Below are 18156 nucleotides of genomic sequence, written 5' to 3'. Positions count from 1 at the left end.
GCTGATTGGTCTGTGGTTACAGTGTCTGTGCTGATTGGTCTGTGGTTACAGTGTCTGTGCTGATTGGTCTGTGGTTACAGTGTCTGTGCTGATTGGTCTGTGGTTACAGTGTCTGTGCTGATTGGTCTGTGGTTACAGTGTCTGTGCTGATTGGTCTGTGGTTACAGTGTCTGTGCTGATTGGTCTGTGGTTACAGTGTCTGTGCTGATTGGTCTGTGGTTACAGTGTCTGTGCTGATTGGTCTGTGGTTACAGTGTCTGTGCTGATTGGTCTGTGGTTACAGTGTCTGTGCTGATTGGTCTGTGGTTACAGTGTCTGTGCTGATTGGTCTGTGGTTACAGTGTCTGTGCTGATTGGTCTGTGGTTACAGTGTCTGTGCTGATTGGTCTGTGGTTACAGTGTCTGTGCTGATTGGTCTGTGGTTACAGTGTCTGTGCTGATTGGTCTGTGGTTACAGTGTCTGTGCTGATTGGTCTGTGGTTACAGTGTCTGTGCTGATTGGTCTGTGGTTACAGTGTCTGTGCTGATTGGTCTGTGGTTACAGTGTCTGTGCTGATTGGTCTGTGGTTACAGTGTCTGTGCTGATTGGTCTGTGGTTACAGTGTCTGTGCTGATTGGTCTGTGGTTACAGTGTCTGTGCTGATTGGTCTGTGGTTACAGTGTCTGTGCTGATTGGTCTGTGGTTACAGTGTCTGTGCTGATTGGTCTGTGGTTACAGTGTCTGTGCTGATTGGTCTGTGGTTACAGTGTCTGTGCTGATTGGTCTGTGGTTACAGTGTCTGTGCTGATTGGTCTGTGGTTACAGTGTCTGTGCTGATTGGTCTGTGGTTACAGTGTCTGTGCTGATTGGTCTGTGGTTACAGTGTCTGTGCTGATTGGTCTGTGGTTACAGTGTCTGTGCTGATTGGTCTGTGGTTACAGTGTCTGTGCTGATTGGTCTGTGGTTACAGTGTCTGTGCTGATTGGTCTGTGGTTACAGTGTCTGTGCTGATTGGTCTGTGGTTACAGTGTCTGTGCTGATTGGTCTGTGGTTACAGTGTCTGTGCTGATTGGTCTGTGGTTACAGTGTCTGTGCTGATTGGTCTGTGGTTACAGTGTCTGTGCTGATTGGTCTGTGGTTACAGTGTCTGTGCTGATTGGTCTGTGGTTACAGTGTCTGTGCTGATTGGTCTGTGGTTACAGTGTCTGTGCTGATTGGTCTGTGGTTACAGTGTCTGTGCTGATTGGTCTGTGGTTACAGTGTCTGTGCTGATTGGTCTGTGGTTACAGTGTCTGTGCTGATTGGTCTGTGGTTACAGTGTCTGTGCTGATTGGTCTGTGGTTACAGTGTCTGTGCTGATTGGTCTGTGGTTACAGTGTCTGTGCTGATTGGTCTGTGGTTACAGTGTCTGTGCTGATTGGTCTGTGGTTACAGTGTCTGTGCTGATTGGTCTGTGGTTACAGTGTCTGTGCTGATTGGTCTGTGGTTACAGTGTCTGTGCTGATTGGTCTGTGGTTACAGTGTCTGTGCTGATTGGTCTGTGGTTACAGTGTCTGTGCTGATTGGTCTGTGGTTACAGTGTCTGTGCTGATTGGTCTGTGGTTACAGTGTCTGTGCTGATTGGTCTGTGGTTACAGTGTCTGTGCTGATTGGTCTGTGGTTACAGTGTCTGTGCTGATTGGTCTGTGGTTACAGTGTCTGTGCTGATTGGTCTGTGGTTACAGTGTCTGTGCTGATTGGTCTGTGGTTACAGTGTCTGTGCTGATTGGTCTGTGGTTACAGTGTCTGTGCTGATTGGTCTGTGGTTACAGTGTCTGTGCTGATTGGTCTGTGGTTACAGTGTCTGTGCTGATTGGTCTGTGGTTACAGTGTCTGTGCTGATTGGTCTGTGGTTACAGTGTCTGTGCTGATTGGTCTGTGGTTACAGTGTCTGTGCTGATTGGTCTGTGGTTACAGTGTCTGTGCTGATTGGTCTGTGGTTACAGTGTCTGTGCTGATTGGTCTGTGGTTACAGTGTCTGTGCTGATTGGTCTGTGGTTACAGTGTCTGTGCTGATTGGTCTGTGGTTACAGTGTCTGTGCTGATTGGTCTGTGGTTACAGTGTCTGTGCTGATTGGTCTGTGGTTACAGTGTCTGTGCTGATTGGTCTGTGGTTACAGTGTCTGTGCTGATTGGTCTGTGGTTACAGTGTCTGTGCTGATTGGTCTGTGGTTACAGTGTCTGTGCTGATTGGTCTGTGGTTACAGTGTCTGTGCTGATTGGGTCTGTGGTTACAGTGTCTGTGCTGATTGGTCTGTGGTTACAGTGTCTGTGCTGATTGGTCTGTGGTTACAGTGTCTGTGCTGATTGGTCTGTGGTTACAGTGTCTGTGCTGATTGGTCTGTGGTTACAGTGTCTGTGCTGATTGGTCTGTGGTTACAGTGTCTGTGCTGATTGGTCTGTGGTTACAGTGTCTGTGCTGATTGGTCTGTGGTTACAGTGTCTGTGCTGATTGGTCTGTGGTTACAGTGTCTGTGCTGATTGGTCTGTGGTTACAGTGTCTGTGCTGATTGGTCTGTGGTTACAGTGTCTGTGCTGATTGGTCTGTGCTTACAGTGTCTGTGCTGATTGGTCTGTGGTTACATTGTCTGTGCTGATTGGTCTGTGGTTACAGTGTCTGTGCTGATTGGTCTGTGGTTACAGTGTCTGTGCTGATTGGTCTGTGGTTACAGTGTCTGTGCTGATTGGTCTGTGGTTACAGTGTCTGTGCTGATTGGTCTGTGGTTACAGTGTCTGTGCTGATTGGTCTGTGGTTACAGTGTCTGTGCTGATTGGTCTGTGGTTACAGTGTCTGTGCTGATTGGTCTGTGGTTACAGTGTCTGTGCTGATTGGTCTGTGCTTACAGTGTCTGTGCTGATTGGTCTGTGGTAACAGTGTCTGTGCTGATTGATCTGTGGTTACAGTTACTGTGTTGATTGGTCTGTGGTTACAGTGTCTGTGCTGATTGGTCTGTGGTTACAGTGTCTGTGCTGATTGATCCGTGGTTACAGTTACTGTGCTGATTGGTCTGTGGTTACAGTGTCTGTGCTGATTGGTCTGTGGTTACAGTGTCTGTGCTGATTGGTCTGTGGTTACAGTGTCTGTGCTGATTGGGTCTGTGGTTACAGTGTCTGTGCTGATTGGTCTGTGGTTACAGTGTCTGTGCTGATTGGTCTGTGGTTACAGTGTCTGTGCTGATTGGTCTGTGGTTACAGTGTCTGTGCTGATTGGTCTGTGGTTACAGTGTCTGTGCTGATTGGTCTGTGGTTACAGTGTCTGTGCTGATTTTTTTGTGGTTACAGTGTCTGTGCTGATTGGGTCTTTGTTTACAGTGTCTGTGCTGATTGGTCTGTGGTTACAGTGTCTGTGCTGATTGGTCTGTGGTTACAGTGTCTGTGCTGATTGGTCTGTGGTTACAGTGTCTGTGCTGATTGGTCTGTGGTTACAGTGTCTGTGCTGATTGGGTCTGTGGTTACAGTGTCTGTGCTGATTGGTCTGTTGTTGCAGTGTCTGTGCTGATTGGTCTGTGGTTACAATGTCTGTGCTGATTGGTTCTGTGGTTACAGTACCTTTGCTGATTGGTTTGTGTTTACAGTGTCTGTGCTGATTGGTCTGTGGTTACAGTGTCTGTGCTGATTGGGTCTGTGGTTACAGTACCTTTGCTGATTGGTTTGTGTTTACAGTGTCTGTGCTGATTGGTCTGTGGTTACAGTGTCTGTGCTGATTGGGTCTGTGGTTACAGTGTCTGTGCTGATTGGTCTGTGGTTACAGTACCTTTGCTGATTGGTTTGTGTTTACAGTGTCTGTGCTGATTGGGTCTGTGGTTACAGTGTCTCTGCTGATTGGTCTGTGGTTACAGTGACTGTGCTGATTGGTCTTTGGTTACAGTGTCTGTGCTGATTGGGTCAGTCTTTACAGTGTCTGTGCTGATTGGTCTGTGGTTACAGTGTCTGTGCTGATTGGGTCTGTGGTTACAGTTTCTGTGCTGATTGGGTCTGTGGTTACAGTGTCTGTGCTGATTGGTCTGTGGTTACAATGTCTGTGCTGATTGGTCTGTGGTTACAGTGTCTGTGCTGATTGGTCTGTGGTTACAATGTCTGTGCTGATTGGTCCGTGGTTACAGTTTCTGTGCTGATTGGTCTGTGGTTACAGTGTCTGTGCTGATTGGTCTGTGGTTACAATGTCTGTGCTGATTGGGTCTGTGGTTACAGTGTCTGTGCTGATTGGTCTGTGGTTACAGTGTCGGTGCTGATTGGTCCGTGGTTGCAGTATCTGTGCTGATTGGGTCAGTCGTTACAGTTTCTGTGCTGATTGGTCCGTGGTTACAGTGTCTGTGCTGATTGGTCTGTGGTTACAGTGTCTGTGCTGATTGGTCTGTGGTTACAGTGTCTGTGCTGATTGGTCTGTGGTTACAGTGTCTGTGCTGATTGGTCTGTGGTTACAGTGTCTGTGCTGATTGGGTCTGTGGTTACAGTGTCTGTGCTGATTGATCTGTGGTTACAATATCTGTGCAGATTGGGTCTGTGGTTACAGTATATTTGCTGATTGGTTTGTGTTTACAGTGTCTGTGCTGATTGGTCTGTGGTTACAGTGTCTGTGCTGATTGATCTGTGGTTACAGTGTCTGTGCTCATTGGTCTGTGGTTACAGTGTCTGTGCTGATTGGTCTTTGGTGCTGATTGGGTCTGTGGTTACAGTGTCTGTGCTGATTGGTCTTTGGTGCTGATTGGGTCTGTGGTTACAGTGTCTGTGCTGATTGGGTCTGTGGTTACAGTGTCAGTGCTGATTGGTCTGTGGTTACAGTGTCTGTGCTGATTGATCTGTGGTTTCAATATCTGTGCTGGTTGGGTCTGTGGTTACAGTATCTTTGCTGATTGGTTTGTGTTTACAGTGTCTGTGCTGATTGATCTGTGGTTACAATATCTGTGCAGATTGGGTCTGTGGTTACAGTATCTTTGCTGATTGGTTTGTGTTTACAGTGTCTGTGCTGATTGGTCTGTGGTTACAGTGTCTGTGCTGATTGATCTGTGGTTACAGTGTCTGTGCTCATTGGTCTGTGGTTACAGTGTCTGTGCTGATTGGTCTTTGGTGCTGATTGGGTCTGTGGTTACAGTGTCTGTGCTGATTGGTCCGTAGTACAGTGTCTGTGCTGATTGGGTCTGTGGTTACAGTGTCTGTGCTAATTTGGTCTGTGGTTACAGTATCTGTGCTTTTTGGGTCTGTGGTTACAGTACCTTTGCTGATTGGTTTGTGTTTACATTGTCTGTGCTGATTGATCTGTGGTTACAATGTCTGTGCTGATTGGGTCTGTGTTTACAGTGTCTGTGCTGATTGGATTGTGGTTACAGTGTCTGTGCTGATTGGTCTGTGGTTACAGTGTCTGTGCTGATTGGTCTGTGGTTACAGTTTCTGTGCTGATTGGTCGGTGGTTACAGTGTCTGTGCTGATTGGTCTGTGGTTAAAGTGTCTGTGCTAATTGGTCTGTGATTACAGTGTCTGTTCTGATTGGGTCTTTGGTTACAATGTCTGTGCTGATTGGGTCGGTGGTTACAGTGTCTGTGCTGATTGGGTCTGTGGTTACAGTGTCTGTGCTGATTGGTCAGTGGTTACAGTGTCTGTGCTGATTGGTCTGTGGTTACAGTGTCTGTGCTGATTGGTCGGTGGTTACAGTGTCTGTGCTGATTGTTCAGTGGTTACAGTGACTGTGCTGATTGGTCTGTGGTTACAGTGTCTGTGCTGATTGGGTGTGTGGTTACAGTGTCTGTGCTGATTGGTCTGTGGTCACAGTGACTGTGCTGCTTGGGTATGTGGTTATAGTGTCTGTCCTGATTGGTCTGTGGCTACGGTGTCTGTGCTGATTGGTATCTGGTAACAATGTGTGTGCTGATTGGGTCTTTGGTTACAGTGTCTGTGCTGATTGGTCTGTGGTTACAGTGTCTGTGCTGATTGGTCTGTGGTTACAGTTTCTGTGCTGATTGATCTGTGGTTACAGTGTCTGTGCTGATTGATCTCTGGTTACAGTGTCTGTGCTGATTGATCTGTGGTTACAGTGTCTGTGCTGATTTGTCTGTGGTTACAGTGTCTGTGCTGATTGATCTGTGGTTACAGTGTCTGTTCTGATTGGGTCTGTGGTTACAGTGTCTGTGCTGATTGATCTGTGGTTACAATATCTCTGCTGATTGGGTCTGTGGTTACAGTGTCTGTGCTGATTGGGTCTGTGGTTACAGTGTCTGTCCTGATTGATCTGTGGTTACAGTGTCTGTGCTGATTGGTCTGTGATTACAGTGTCTGTGCTGATTGATATGTGGTTACAGTGTCTGTGCTGATTGATCTGTGGTTACACTGTCTTTGCTGATTGGTCTGTGGTTACAGTGTCTGTGCTGATTGATCTGTGGTTACAGTGTCTGTGCTGATTTGTCTGTGGTTACAGTGTCTGTGCTGATTGGGTCTGTGGTTACAGTGTCTGTGCTGATTGGTCTGTTGTTACAGTGTCTGTGCTGATTGATCTGTGGTTACAATATCTGTGCTGATTGGATCTGTGGTTACAGTGTCTGTCCTGATTGATCTGTGATTACAGTGTCTGTGCTGATTGGTCTGTGGTTACAGTTTCTGTGCTGATTGATCTGTGGTTACAGTGTCTGTGCTGATTGATATGTGGTTACAGTGTCTGTGCTGATTGATCTGTGGTTACAGTGTCTTTGCTGATTGGTCTGTGGTTACAGTGTCTGTGCTGATTGATCTGTGGTTACAGTGTCTGTGCTGATTTGTCTGTGGTTACAGTGTCTGTGCTGATTGGGTCTGTGGTTACAGTGTCTGTGCTGATTGGTCTGTTGTTACAGTGTCTGTGCTGATTGATCTGTGGTTACAATATCTGTGCTGATTGGGTCCGTGGTTACAGTATCTTTGCTGATTGGTTTGTATTTACAGTGTCTGTGCTGATTGATCTGTGGTTACAATATCTGTGCTGATTGGGTCTGTGGTTACAGTATCTTTGCTGATTGGTTTGTGTTTACAGTGTCTGTGCTGATTGGTCTGTGGTTACAGTGTCTGTGCTGATTGATCTGTGGTTACAGTGTCTGTGCTGATTGGTCTGTGGTTACAGTATCTTTGCTGATTGGTTTGTGTTTACAGTGTCTGTGCTGATTGGTCTGTGGTTACAGTGTCTCTGCTGATTGGTCTGTGGTTACAGTGACTGTGCTGATTGGTCTGTGGTTACAAAGTCTGTGCTGATTGGGTCAGTGGATACAGTGTCTGTGCTGATTGGTCTGTGGTTACAGTGTCTGTGCTGATTGGGTCTGTGGTTACAGTTTCTGTGCTGATTGGGTCTGTGGTTACAGTGTCTGTGCTGATTGGTCTGTGGTTACAATGTCTGTGCTGATTGGTCTGTGGTTACAGTGTCTGTGCTGATTGGTCTGTGGTTACAATGTCTGTGCTGATTGGTCCGTGGTTACAGTTTCTGTGCTGATTGGTCTGTGGTTACAGTGTCTGTGCTGATTGGTCTGTGGTTACAATGTCTGTGCTGATTGGGTCTGTGGTTACAGTGTCTGTGCTGATTGGTCTGTGGTTACAGTGTCGGTGCTGATTGGTCCGTGGTTGCAGTATCTGTGCTGATTGGGTCAGTCGTTACAGTTTCTGTGCTGATTGGGACCGTGGTTACAGTGTCTGTGCTGATTGGTCCGTGGTTACAGTTTCTGTGCTGATTGGTCTGTGGTTACAGTGTCTGTGCTGATTGGTCTGTGGTTGCAGTGTTTGTCCTGATTGTTCTGTGGTTACAGTGTCTGTGCTGATTGGGTCTGTGGTTACAGTGTCTGTGCTGATTGATCTGTGGTTACAATATCTGTGCAGATTGGGTCTGTGGTTACAGTATATTTGCTGATTGGTTTGTGTTTACAGTGTCTGTGCTGATTGGTCTGTGGTTACAGTGTCTGTGCTGATTGATCTGTGGTTACAGTGTCTGTGCTCATTGGTCTGTGGTTACAGTGTCTGTGCTGATTGGTCTTTGGTGCTGATTGGGTCTGTGGTTACAGTGTCTGTGCTGATTGGTCTTTGGTGCTGATTGGGTCTGTGGTTACAGTGTCTGTGCTGATTGGTCCGTAGTACAGTGTCTGTCCTGATTGGTCTGTGGTTACAGTGTCTGTGCTGATTGGGTCTGTGGTTACAGTGTCAGTGCTGATTGGTCTGTGGTTACAGTGTCTGTGCTGATTGATCTGTGGTTTCAATATCTGTGCTGATTGGGTCTGTGGTTACAGTATCTTTGCTGATTGGTTTGTGTTTACAGTGTCTGTGCTGATTGATCTGTGGTTACAATATCTGTGCAGATTGGGTCTGTGGTTACAGTATCTTTGCTGATTGGTTTGTGTTTACAGTGTCTGTGCTGATTGGTCTGTGGTTACAGTGTCTGTGCTGATTGATCTGTGGTTACAGTGTCTGTGCTCATTGGTCTGTGGTTACAGTGTCTGTGCTGATTGGTCTTTGGTGCTGATTGGGTCTGTGGTTACAGTGTCTGTGCTGATTGGTCCGTAGTACAGTGTCTGTGCTGATTGGGTCTGTGGTTACAGTGTCTGTGCTAATTTGGTCTGTGGTTACAGTATCTGTGCTTTTTGGGTCTGTGGTTACAGTACCTTTGCTGATTGGTTTGTGTTTACATTGTCTGTGCTGATTGATCTGTGGTTACAATGTCTGTGCTGATTGGGTCTGTGTTTACAGTGTCTGTGCTGATTGGATTGTGGTTACAGTGTCTGTGCTGATTGGTCTGTGGTTAGAGTGTCTGTGCTGATTGGATTGTGGTTACAGTGTCTGTACTAATTGCTCTGTGGTTACAGTGTCTGTGCTGATTGGGTCTGTGGTTACAGTGTCTGTGCTGATTGGTCTGTGGTTACAGTGTCTGTGCTGATTTGGTCTGTGGTTAGCGTGTCTGTGCTGATTGGTCGGTGGTTACAGTGTCTGTGCTGATTGGTCTGTGGTTACAGTGTCTGTGCTGATTGGTATCTGGTAACAATGTGTGTGCTGATTGGGTCTGTGGTTACAGTGTCTGTGCTGATTGGTCTGTGGTTACAATGTCTGTGCTGATTGGTCGGTGGTTACATTGTCTGTGCTGATTCGTCTGTGGTTACCGTGTCTGTGCTGATTGATCTGTGGTTACAGTGTCTGTGCTGATTGGTATCTGGTAACAATGTCTGTGCTGATTGGGTCTGTGGTTACAGTGTCTGTGCTGATTGGTCTGTGGTTACAGTGTCTGTGCTGATTTGGTCTGTGGTTACAGTGTCTGTGCTGATTGGTCGGTGGTTACAGTGTCTGTGCTGATTGGTCTGTGGTTACAGTGTCTGTGCTGATTTGTATCTGGTAACAATGTGTGTGCTGATTGGGTCTGTGGTTACAGTGTCTGTGCTGATTGGTCTGTGGTTACAGTATCTTTGCTGATTGGGTCTGTGGTTACAGTATCTTTGCTGATTGGTTTGTATTTACAGTGTCTGTGCTGATTGATCTGTGGTTACAATATCTGTGCTGATTGGGTCTGTGGTTACAGTATCTTTGCTGATTGGTTTGTGTTTACAGTGTCTGTGCTGATTGGTCTGTGGTTACAGTGTCTGTGCTGATTGATCTGTGGTTACAGTGTCTGTGCTCATTGGTCTGTGGTTACAGTGTCTGTGCTGATTGGTCTTTGGTGCTGATTGGGTCTGTGGTTACAGTGTCTGTGCTGATTGGTCCGTAGTACAGTGTCTGTGCTGATTGGGTCTGTGGTTACAGTGTCTGTGCTAATTTGGTCTGTGGTTACAGTATCTGTGCTTTTTGGGTCTGTGGTTACAGTACCTTTGCTGATTGGTTTGTGTTTACATTGTCTGTGCTGATTGATCTGTGGTTACAATGTCTGTGCTGATTGGGTCTGTGTTTACAGTGTCTGTGCTGATTGGATTGTGGTTACAGTGTCTGTGCTGATTGGTCTGTGGTTAGAGTGTCTGTGCTGATTGGATTGTGGTTACAGTGTCTGTACTAATTGCTCTGTGGTTACAGTGTCTGTGCTGATTGGTATCTGGTAACAATGTCTGTGCTGATTGGGTCTGTGGTTACAGTGTCTGTGCTGATTGGTCTGTGGTTACAGTGTCTGTGCTGATTTGGTCTGTGGTTAGCGTGTCTGTGCTGATTGGTCGGTGGTTACAGTGTCTGTGCTGATTGGTCTGTGGTTACAGTGTCTGTGCTGATTGGTATCTGGTAACAATGTGTGTGCTGATTGGGTCTGTGGTTACAGTGTCTGTGCTGATTGGTCTGTGGTTACAATGTCTGTGCTGATTGGTCGGTGGTTACATTGTCTGTGCTGATTCGTCTGTGGTTACAGTGTCTGTGCTGATTGATCTGTGGTTACAGTGTCTGTGCTGATTGGTATCTGGTAACAATGTCTGTGCTGATTGGGTCTGTGGTTACAGTGTCTGTGCTGATTGGTCTGTGGTTACAGTGTCTGTGCTGATTGGTCTGTGGTTACAGTGTCTGTGCTGATTTGGTCTGTGGTTAGCGTGTCTGTGCTGATTGGTCGGTGGTTACAGTGTCTGTGCTGATTGGTCTGTGGTTACAGTGTCTGTGCTGATTGGTATCTGGTAACAATGTGTGTGCTGATTGGGTCTGTGGTTACAGTGTCTGTGCTGATTGGTCTGTGGTTACAGTATCTTTGCTGATTGGGTCTGTGGTTACAGTATCTTTGCTGATTGGTTTGTATTTACAGTGTCTGTGCTGATTGATCTGTGGTTACAATATCTGTGCTGATTGGGTCTGTGGTTACAGTTTCTTTGCTGATTGGTTTGTGTTTACAGTGTCTGTGCTAATTGGTCTGTGGTTACAGTGTCTGTGCTGATTGGTCGGTGGTTACATTGTCTGTGCTGATTCGTCTGTGGTTACAGTGTCTGTGCTGATTGATCTGTGGTTACAGTGTCTGTGCTGATTGATCTGTGGTTACAGTATCTGTGCTGATTGGATCTGTGGTTACAGTGTCTGTCCTGATTGATCTGTGGTTACAGTGTCTGTGCTGATTGGTCTGTGATTACAGTGTCTGTGCTGATTGGTCTGTGGTTACAGTTTCTGTGCTGATTGATCTGTGGTTACAGTGTCTGTGCTGATTGATATGTGGTTACAGTGTCTGTGCTGATTGATCTGTGGTTACAGTGTCTTTGCTGATTGGTCTGTGGTTACAGTGTCTGTGCTGATTGATCTGTGGTTACAGTGTCTGTGCTGATTTGTCTGTGGTTACAGTGTCTGTGCTGATTGGGTCTGTGGTTACAGTGTCTGTGCTGATTGGTCTGTTGTTACAGTGTCTGTGCTGATTGATCTGTGGTTACAATATCTGTGCTGATTGGGTCTGTGGTTACAGTATCTTTGCTGATTGGTTTGTGTTTACAGTGTCTGTGCTAATTGGTCTGTGGTTACAGTGTCTGTGCTGATTGATCTGTGGTTACAGTGTCTGTGCTGATTGGTCTGTGGTTACAGTATCTTTGCTGATTGGTTTGTGTTTACAGTGTCTGTGCTGATTGGTCTGTGGTTACAGTGTCTCTGCTGATTGGTCTGTGGTTACAGTGACTGTGCTGATTGGTCTGTGGTTACAAAGTCTGTGCTGATTGGGTCTTTGGTTACAGTTTCTGTGCTGATTGGGTCTGTGGTTACAGTGTCTGTGCTGATTGGTCTGTGGTTACAATGTCTGTGCTGATTGGTCTGTGGTTACAGTGTCTGTGCTGATTGGTCTGTGGTTACAATGTCTGTGCTGATTGGTCCATGTTTACAGTTTCTGTGCTGATTGGTCTGTGGTTACAGTGTCTGTGCTGATTGGTCTGTGGTTACAATGTCTGTGCTGATTGGGTCTGTGGTTACAGTGTCTGTGCTGATTGGTCTGTGGTTACAGTGTCGGTGCTGATTGGTCCGTGTTTGCAGTATCTGTGCTGATTGGGTCAGTCGTTACAGTTTCTGTGCTGATTGGACCGTGGTTACAGTGTCTGTGCTGATTGGTCCGTGGTTACAGTGTCTGTGCTGATTGGTCTGTGGTTACAGTGTCTGTGCTGATTGGTCTGTGGTTACAGTGACTGTGCTGATTGGTCTGTGGTTACAGTGTTTGTGCTGATTGGTCGGTGGTTGCAGTGTTTGTCCTGATTGGTCTGTGGTTACAGTGTCTGTGCTGATTGGGTCTTTGGTTACAGTGTCAGTGCTGATTGGATTGTGGTAACAATGTCTCTGCTGATTGGTCTGTGGTTACAGTGTCTGTGCTGATTGTTTTGTGGTTACAGTGTCTGTGCTGATTGGATTGTGGTTACATTGTCAGTGCTGATTGGGTCTGTGGTTACAGTGTCTGTGCTGATTGGATTGTGGTTACATTGTCTGTGCTGATTGGGTCTGTGGTTACAGTATCTGTGCTGATTGGGTCTGTGGTTACATTACATTTGCTGATTGGTTTGTGTTTACAGTATCTGTGCTGATTGGGTCTGTGGTTACAGTGTCTGTGCTGATTGGTCTGTGGTTACAGTGTCTGTGCTGATTGGTCTGTGGTTACAGTGTCTGTGCTGATTGGTCTGTGGTTACAGTGTCTGTGCTGATTGGTCTGTGGTTACAGTGTCTGTGCTGATTGTTCTGTGGTTACAGTGTCTGTGCTGATTGGTCTGTGGTTACAGTGTCTGTGCTGATTGTTCTGTGGTTACAGTGTCTGTGCTGATTGGTCTGTGGTTACATTGTCTTTGCTGATTGGGTCTTTGGTTACAGTGTCTGTGCTGATTGGTCTGTGGGTACAGTGTCTGTGCTGATTGGTCTGTGGTTACAGTGTCTGTGCTGATTGGGTCTGTGGTTATAGTGTCTGTGCTGCTTGTTCTGTGGTTATAGTGTCTGTGCTGACTGGGTCTGTGGTTACAGTGTCTGTGCTGATTGGGTCTGTAGTTACAGTGTCTGTGCTGATTGGTCTGTGGTTACCGTGTCTGTGCTGATTGGTCTGTGGTTACAGTGTCTGTGCTGATTGGGTCTGTGGTTACAGTGTCTGTGCTGATTGGTCTGTGCTTACAGTGTCTCTGCTGATTGTTCTGTGGTTACAGTGTCTGTGCTGATTGGTCTGTGGTTACAGTGTCTGTGCTGATTGCGTCTGTGGTTACAGTGCCTGTGCTGATTGGTCTGTGGTTACAATGTCTGTGCTGATTGGCTGTCTGGATGTTTGAGGCACTCTGGAAGCTGAGAATTTCGATGGTAACCTTGTTGGTTCCCAATGAGTGAGATCCCCGTGACCATGCCGTGTCCATTCATTGCTCACTCATTGTCAGTTCTTTCGGGTCCCTTCTGCTGATCCCCACCCTCCCCTCTCACTCCTCAGGGTTAAATGCCTAGGAGCAGCTGCATCACTACCTTTCACTTCCTCAGAATGGACTTTTATGGTGTCTAAGCGAGGGGTTAAAGAGGATTAAAGGTTTGGCGCAGTGTTGATAGTGCTGAAGGATTTCCCCTGTTTGGGGAGGTTATCGGGAGGGGCTGAATGGCCTTCTCCTCTTCCTGTGTAACACTTTGAGGGACTGAATGGCCTCTTCCTGTGCCCATGTAACAAGCTCAAGCGGCTGAATGCCCTCCTCCTGTACCCGTGTAACAGGCTCTAGGGTCTGAATGGGCTTCCTCCTGTTCCTGTGTCATGGGCTAGAGGGGCTGAATGGCCTCCTCCTGTTCCTGTGTAACAGGCTCGAGGGGCTGAATGGCCTCCTCCTGTTCCTGTGTAACAGGCTCGAGTGGGGCTGAATGGGCCTCCTCCTGTTCCTGTGTAACAGGCTCGAGGGGCTGAATGGGCTCCTCCTGTTCCTGTGTAGCAGGCTCGCGGGGCTGAATGGGCTCCCCCTGTTCCTGTGTAACAGGCTCAGGGGGCTGAATGGCGTCCTCCTGTTCCTGTGTAACAGGCTCGAGGGGCTGAATGGCCTCCTCCTGTTCCTGTGTCATGGGCTAGAGGGGCTGAATGGGCTCCTCCTGTTCCTGTGTCATGGGCTAGAGGGGCTGAATGGCCTCCTCCTGTTCCTGTGTCATGGGCTAGAGGGGCTGAATGGGCTCCTCCTGTTCCTGTGTAACAGGATCGAGGGGGCTGAATGGGCTCCTCCTGTTCCTGTGTAACAGGTTCAGGGGGCTGAATGGGCTCCTCCTGTTCCTGTGTCATTGGCTAGAGGGGCTGAATGGCCTCCTCCTGTTCCTGTGTAACAGGCTCGAGGGGGCTGAATGGCCTCCTCCTGTTCCTGTGTAACAGGCTCGAGGGGCTGAATAGCCTCCTCCTGTTCCTGTGTAACAGGCTCGAGGGGGCTGAATGGCCTCCTCCTGTTCCTGTGTCATTGGCTAGAGGGGCTGAATGGCCTCCTCCTGTTCCTGTGTCATGGGCTTGAGGGGCTGAATGGGCCTCCTCCTGTTCCTGTGTAACAGGCTCAGGGGGTTGAATAGCCTCTATGTGCCCTGCAATGCCTCTGCTCTCAGCTGTTACCTGTGCCCCCCTTGGGCAATGCCAGTCTTGCCCTGTGTAATTGACTGTATATTGATGCCATGGCTCCTACCCTCTGGATGAGTTCGCCCACCATGCCAGTCCATGAACCGTTCGACTCGGGGGCTCCATACAGTCCGTCTTCCACCAGCTTGATCTTGAAGTTGAATTTGAGGATATCTCCCAGCTCCTTCAGCATGTCAACACAGAACCCTTCATACTGATCGTTCTCCGTTAATTCCTGGAAATTGTGTTTCCTCATCACATATGGGTTTTCCTGCAGTGACATCAAGACAGTTTGTGACTGTGCACACTTAGTGATTCACACCTCCCCCCTCTCACACTCACCGATTCACACCTCCCCACTCGCACACTCACCGATTCACACCTCCCCACTCTCACATGCACCGATTCACACCTCCACTCTCACACTCACCGATTCACACCCCCACTCTCACACTCACCGATTCACACCTCCCCCCTCTCACACTCACCGATTCACACCTCCCCACTCGCACACTCACCGATTCACACCTCCCCACTCTCACATGCACCGATTCACACCTCCTCCCTCTCACACTCACCGATTCACACCTCTCCACTCTCACACTCACCGCTTCACACCTCCACTCTCACACTCACCGAGTCACACCACCCCACTCTCACACTCACCGATTCACACCTCCCCACTCTCACACTCACCGATTCACACCACCCCACTCACACTCACCGATTCACACCTCCCCACTCTCACACTCACCGATTCACACCTCCACTCTCACACTCACCGATTCACACCTCCACTCTCACACTCACCGATTCACACCTCCCCACTCTCACACTCACCGATTCACACCTCCACTCTCACACACACCAAGTCACACCACCCCACTCTCACACTCACCGATTCACACCTCCCCACTCTCACACTCACCGATTCACACCTCCACTCTCACACTCACCGATTCACAGCTCCACTCTCACACTCACCGATTCACACCTCAACTCACACATTCACCGATTCACACCCACACTCTCACACTCACCGATTCACACCTCCCCAGTCTCACACTCACCGATTCACACCTCAACTCACACATTCACCGATTCACACCCTCACTCTCACACTCACCGATTCACACCTCCCCACTCACACACTCACCGATTCACACCCCCACTCGGACACTCACCGATCACACCTCCCCACTCTCACGCTCACTGATTCACACTCCCCCACTGTCACACTCACGGATTCACACCTCCCCACTCTTACACTCACCGATTCACACCTCCACTCTCACACTCACCAATTCACACCTCCACTCTCACACTCACCGATTCACACCTCCACTCTCATACTCACCGATTCACAGCTCCCCACTCTCACATTCACAGATTCACACCTCCCCACTCTCACACTCACTGATTCACAACTCCACTCTCACACTCACCGATTCACACCTCCACTCTCACACTCACCGATTCACACCTCCACTCTCACACTCACTGATTCACACCTCCCCACTCTCACACTCACCGATTCACACCTCCCCACTCTCACACTCACCAATTCACACCTCCCCCCTCTCACACTCACCGATTCACACCTCCCCCCCCTCACACTCACTGATTCACACCTCCCCACTCTCACACTCACCAATTCACACCTTCCCACTCTCACGCTCACTGATTCACACTCCCCCACTGTCACACTCACGGATTCACACCTCCCCACTCTTACACTCACCGATTCACACCTCCACTCTCACACTCACCAATTCACACCTCCCCACTCTCACGCTCACTGATTCACACTCCCCCACTGTCACACTCACGGATTCACACCTCCCCACTCTTACACTCACCGATTCACACCTCCACTCTCACACTCACCAATTCACACCTCCACTCTCACACTCACTGATTCACACCTCCACTCTCATACTCACCGATTCACAGCTCCCCACTCTCACATTCACCGATTCACAACTCCACTCTCACACTCACCGATTCACACCTCCACTCTCACACTCACCGATTCACAACTCCACTCTCACACTCACCGATTCACACCTCCACTCTCACACTCACCGATTCACACCTCCACTCTCACACTCACTAATTCACACCTCCCCCCTCTCACACTCACCGATTCACACCTCCCCACTCTCACACTCACCGATTCACACCTCCCCCCTCTCACACTCACCGATTCACACCTCCCCCTCTCACACTCACCGATTCACACCTCCCCCACTCTCACACTCACCGATTCACACCTCCCCCCTCTCACACTCACCGATTCACACCTCCCCCTCTCACACTCACCGATTCACAACTCCCCCACTCTCACACTCACCAATTCACACCTCCCCACTCTCACACTCACCGATTCACACCTCCCCACTCTCACACTCACCGATTCACACCTCCACTCTCACACTCACTGATTCACACCTCCACTCTCACACTCACCGATTCACAGCTCCACTCTCATAGTCACCGATTCACACCTCCACTCACATACTCACCAATTCACACCTCCCCACTCTCACTCACCGATTCACACCTCCACTCTCACACTCACCGATTCACACCTCCACTCACACACTCACCGATTCACACCTCCACTCACACACTCACTGATTCACACCTCCACTCACACACTCACTGATTCACACCTCCCCACTCTCACACTCACTGATTCACACCTCCCCACTCACACACTCACCGATTCACACCTCCACTCTCATAGTCACCGATTCACACCTCCCCACTCACACACTCAACGATTCACACTCCCCCACTCTCACACTCACCGATTCACACCTCAGCTCACTGTGGAGGAATAAATTACATGCTTAATTGTGACTGAAATAAAATACGTGTATAATTGTGAATGAAATAAACTACACGTATAATTGGGAAAGGAAATTGAAATCCATTTATAATGAAATTACTGTAGAAAGTCCCCAAACAGTCACACAGCCAGCACATACATTAGCAAATCAAAGGGCCAGTGCTACCTTCCCAGACTAAGGGGCTCCGGATGTCAGATACGCTGGTGAAACCCAAGAGACAAACTATTGTGTGTGCATTGCCCAGAATGTGTAACCATTAACACTATCTATTTGCTAAACCATTGACATTGTCCTGTCTAACCGTTGAAACACGAACACTGGTCGCTATCCTTTGAAGCCATTTGAAACTATTGTAATTGCCCAAGTTCCTGTCATGAACCTTCTGCTATATCTATGTGTGTAAAGAGATGTTAGGCAGAGTGTCAGCTAGCTACACTGTAAGCTGCTGGGCTCTCCATGAGATCACGATTTTAATAAAAGGCTTCCGAGACAAACTTCCTGGGTCTGAGTGTTCACTCCGATTTCAGCCACAATTTGGCGATGAGGATGGGATCCGACTGAAGTCCAGTGGCCTCTTGAATTGGAGAGGTGATTGAAATCCTGGGCCTTCGGATCCCTGACAAAGAACCCTCGCGGAGAAAGGGCGGAATAACTCTCCTAAGTTAGTGAGAGTACGAACTGCATCCTAGCTGAGAGGGGGAGTGCAGTGAATTAGCATCCCAACTGAAAGGGGGACTGCGAGTAAAAGGGTAGCTACTGATCAAAGAGACTTAAGTGACCCAGAGAATCGGAGGACTTGTTAAGGAACTTTTAACACATCGGTGAGCACATATAGGGTAGGA

At 48.3% G+C, this 18156-nt stretch overlaps 1 protein-coding gene across 1 annotated transcript in view; it reads right to left on the bottom strand.

Annotated features, from left to right (window-relative positions):
* Positions 1-18156, bottom strand: part of LOC121274108 (glutamate receptor ionotropic, kainate 5-like) — a gene marked incomplete at its 3' end in the record, with an annotated part of 576200 nt that overhangs the window by 295726 nt on the left and 262318 nt on the right. The window contains exon 11 of the mRNA XM_041181261.1: positions 14527-14730. Within this exon, the coding sequence (XP_041037195.1) occupies positions 14527-14730 (204 nt within the window). The remainder of the gene's footprint in view (positions 1-14526; positions 14731-18156) is intronic.

This window comes from Carcharodon carcharias, assembly GCF_017639515.1.
Source record: "Carcharodon carcharias isolate sCarCar2 chromosome 29 unlocalized genomic scaffold, sCarCar2.pri SUPER_29_unloc_5, whole genome shotgun sequence".
Lineage (NCBI taxonomy): Eukaryota > Metazoa > Chordata > Chondrichthyes > Lamniformes > Lamnidae > Carcharodon > Carcharodon carcharias.
This window is presented reverse-complemented; position numbering and strand designations above follow the sequence as displayed.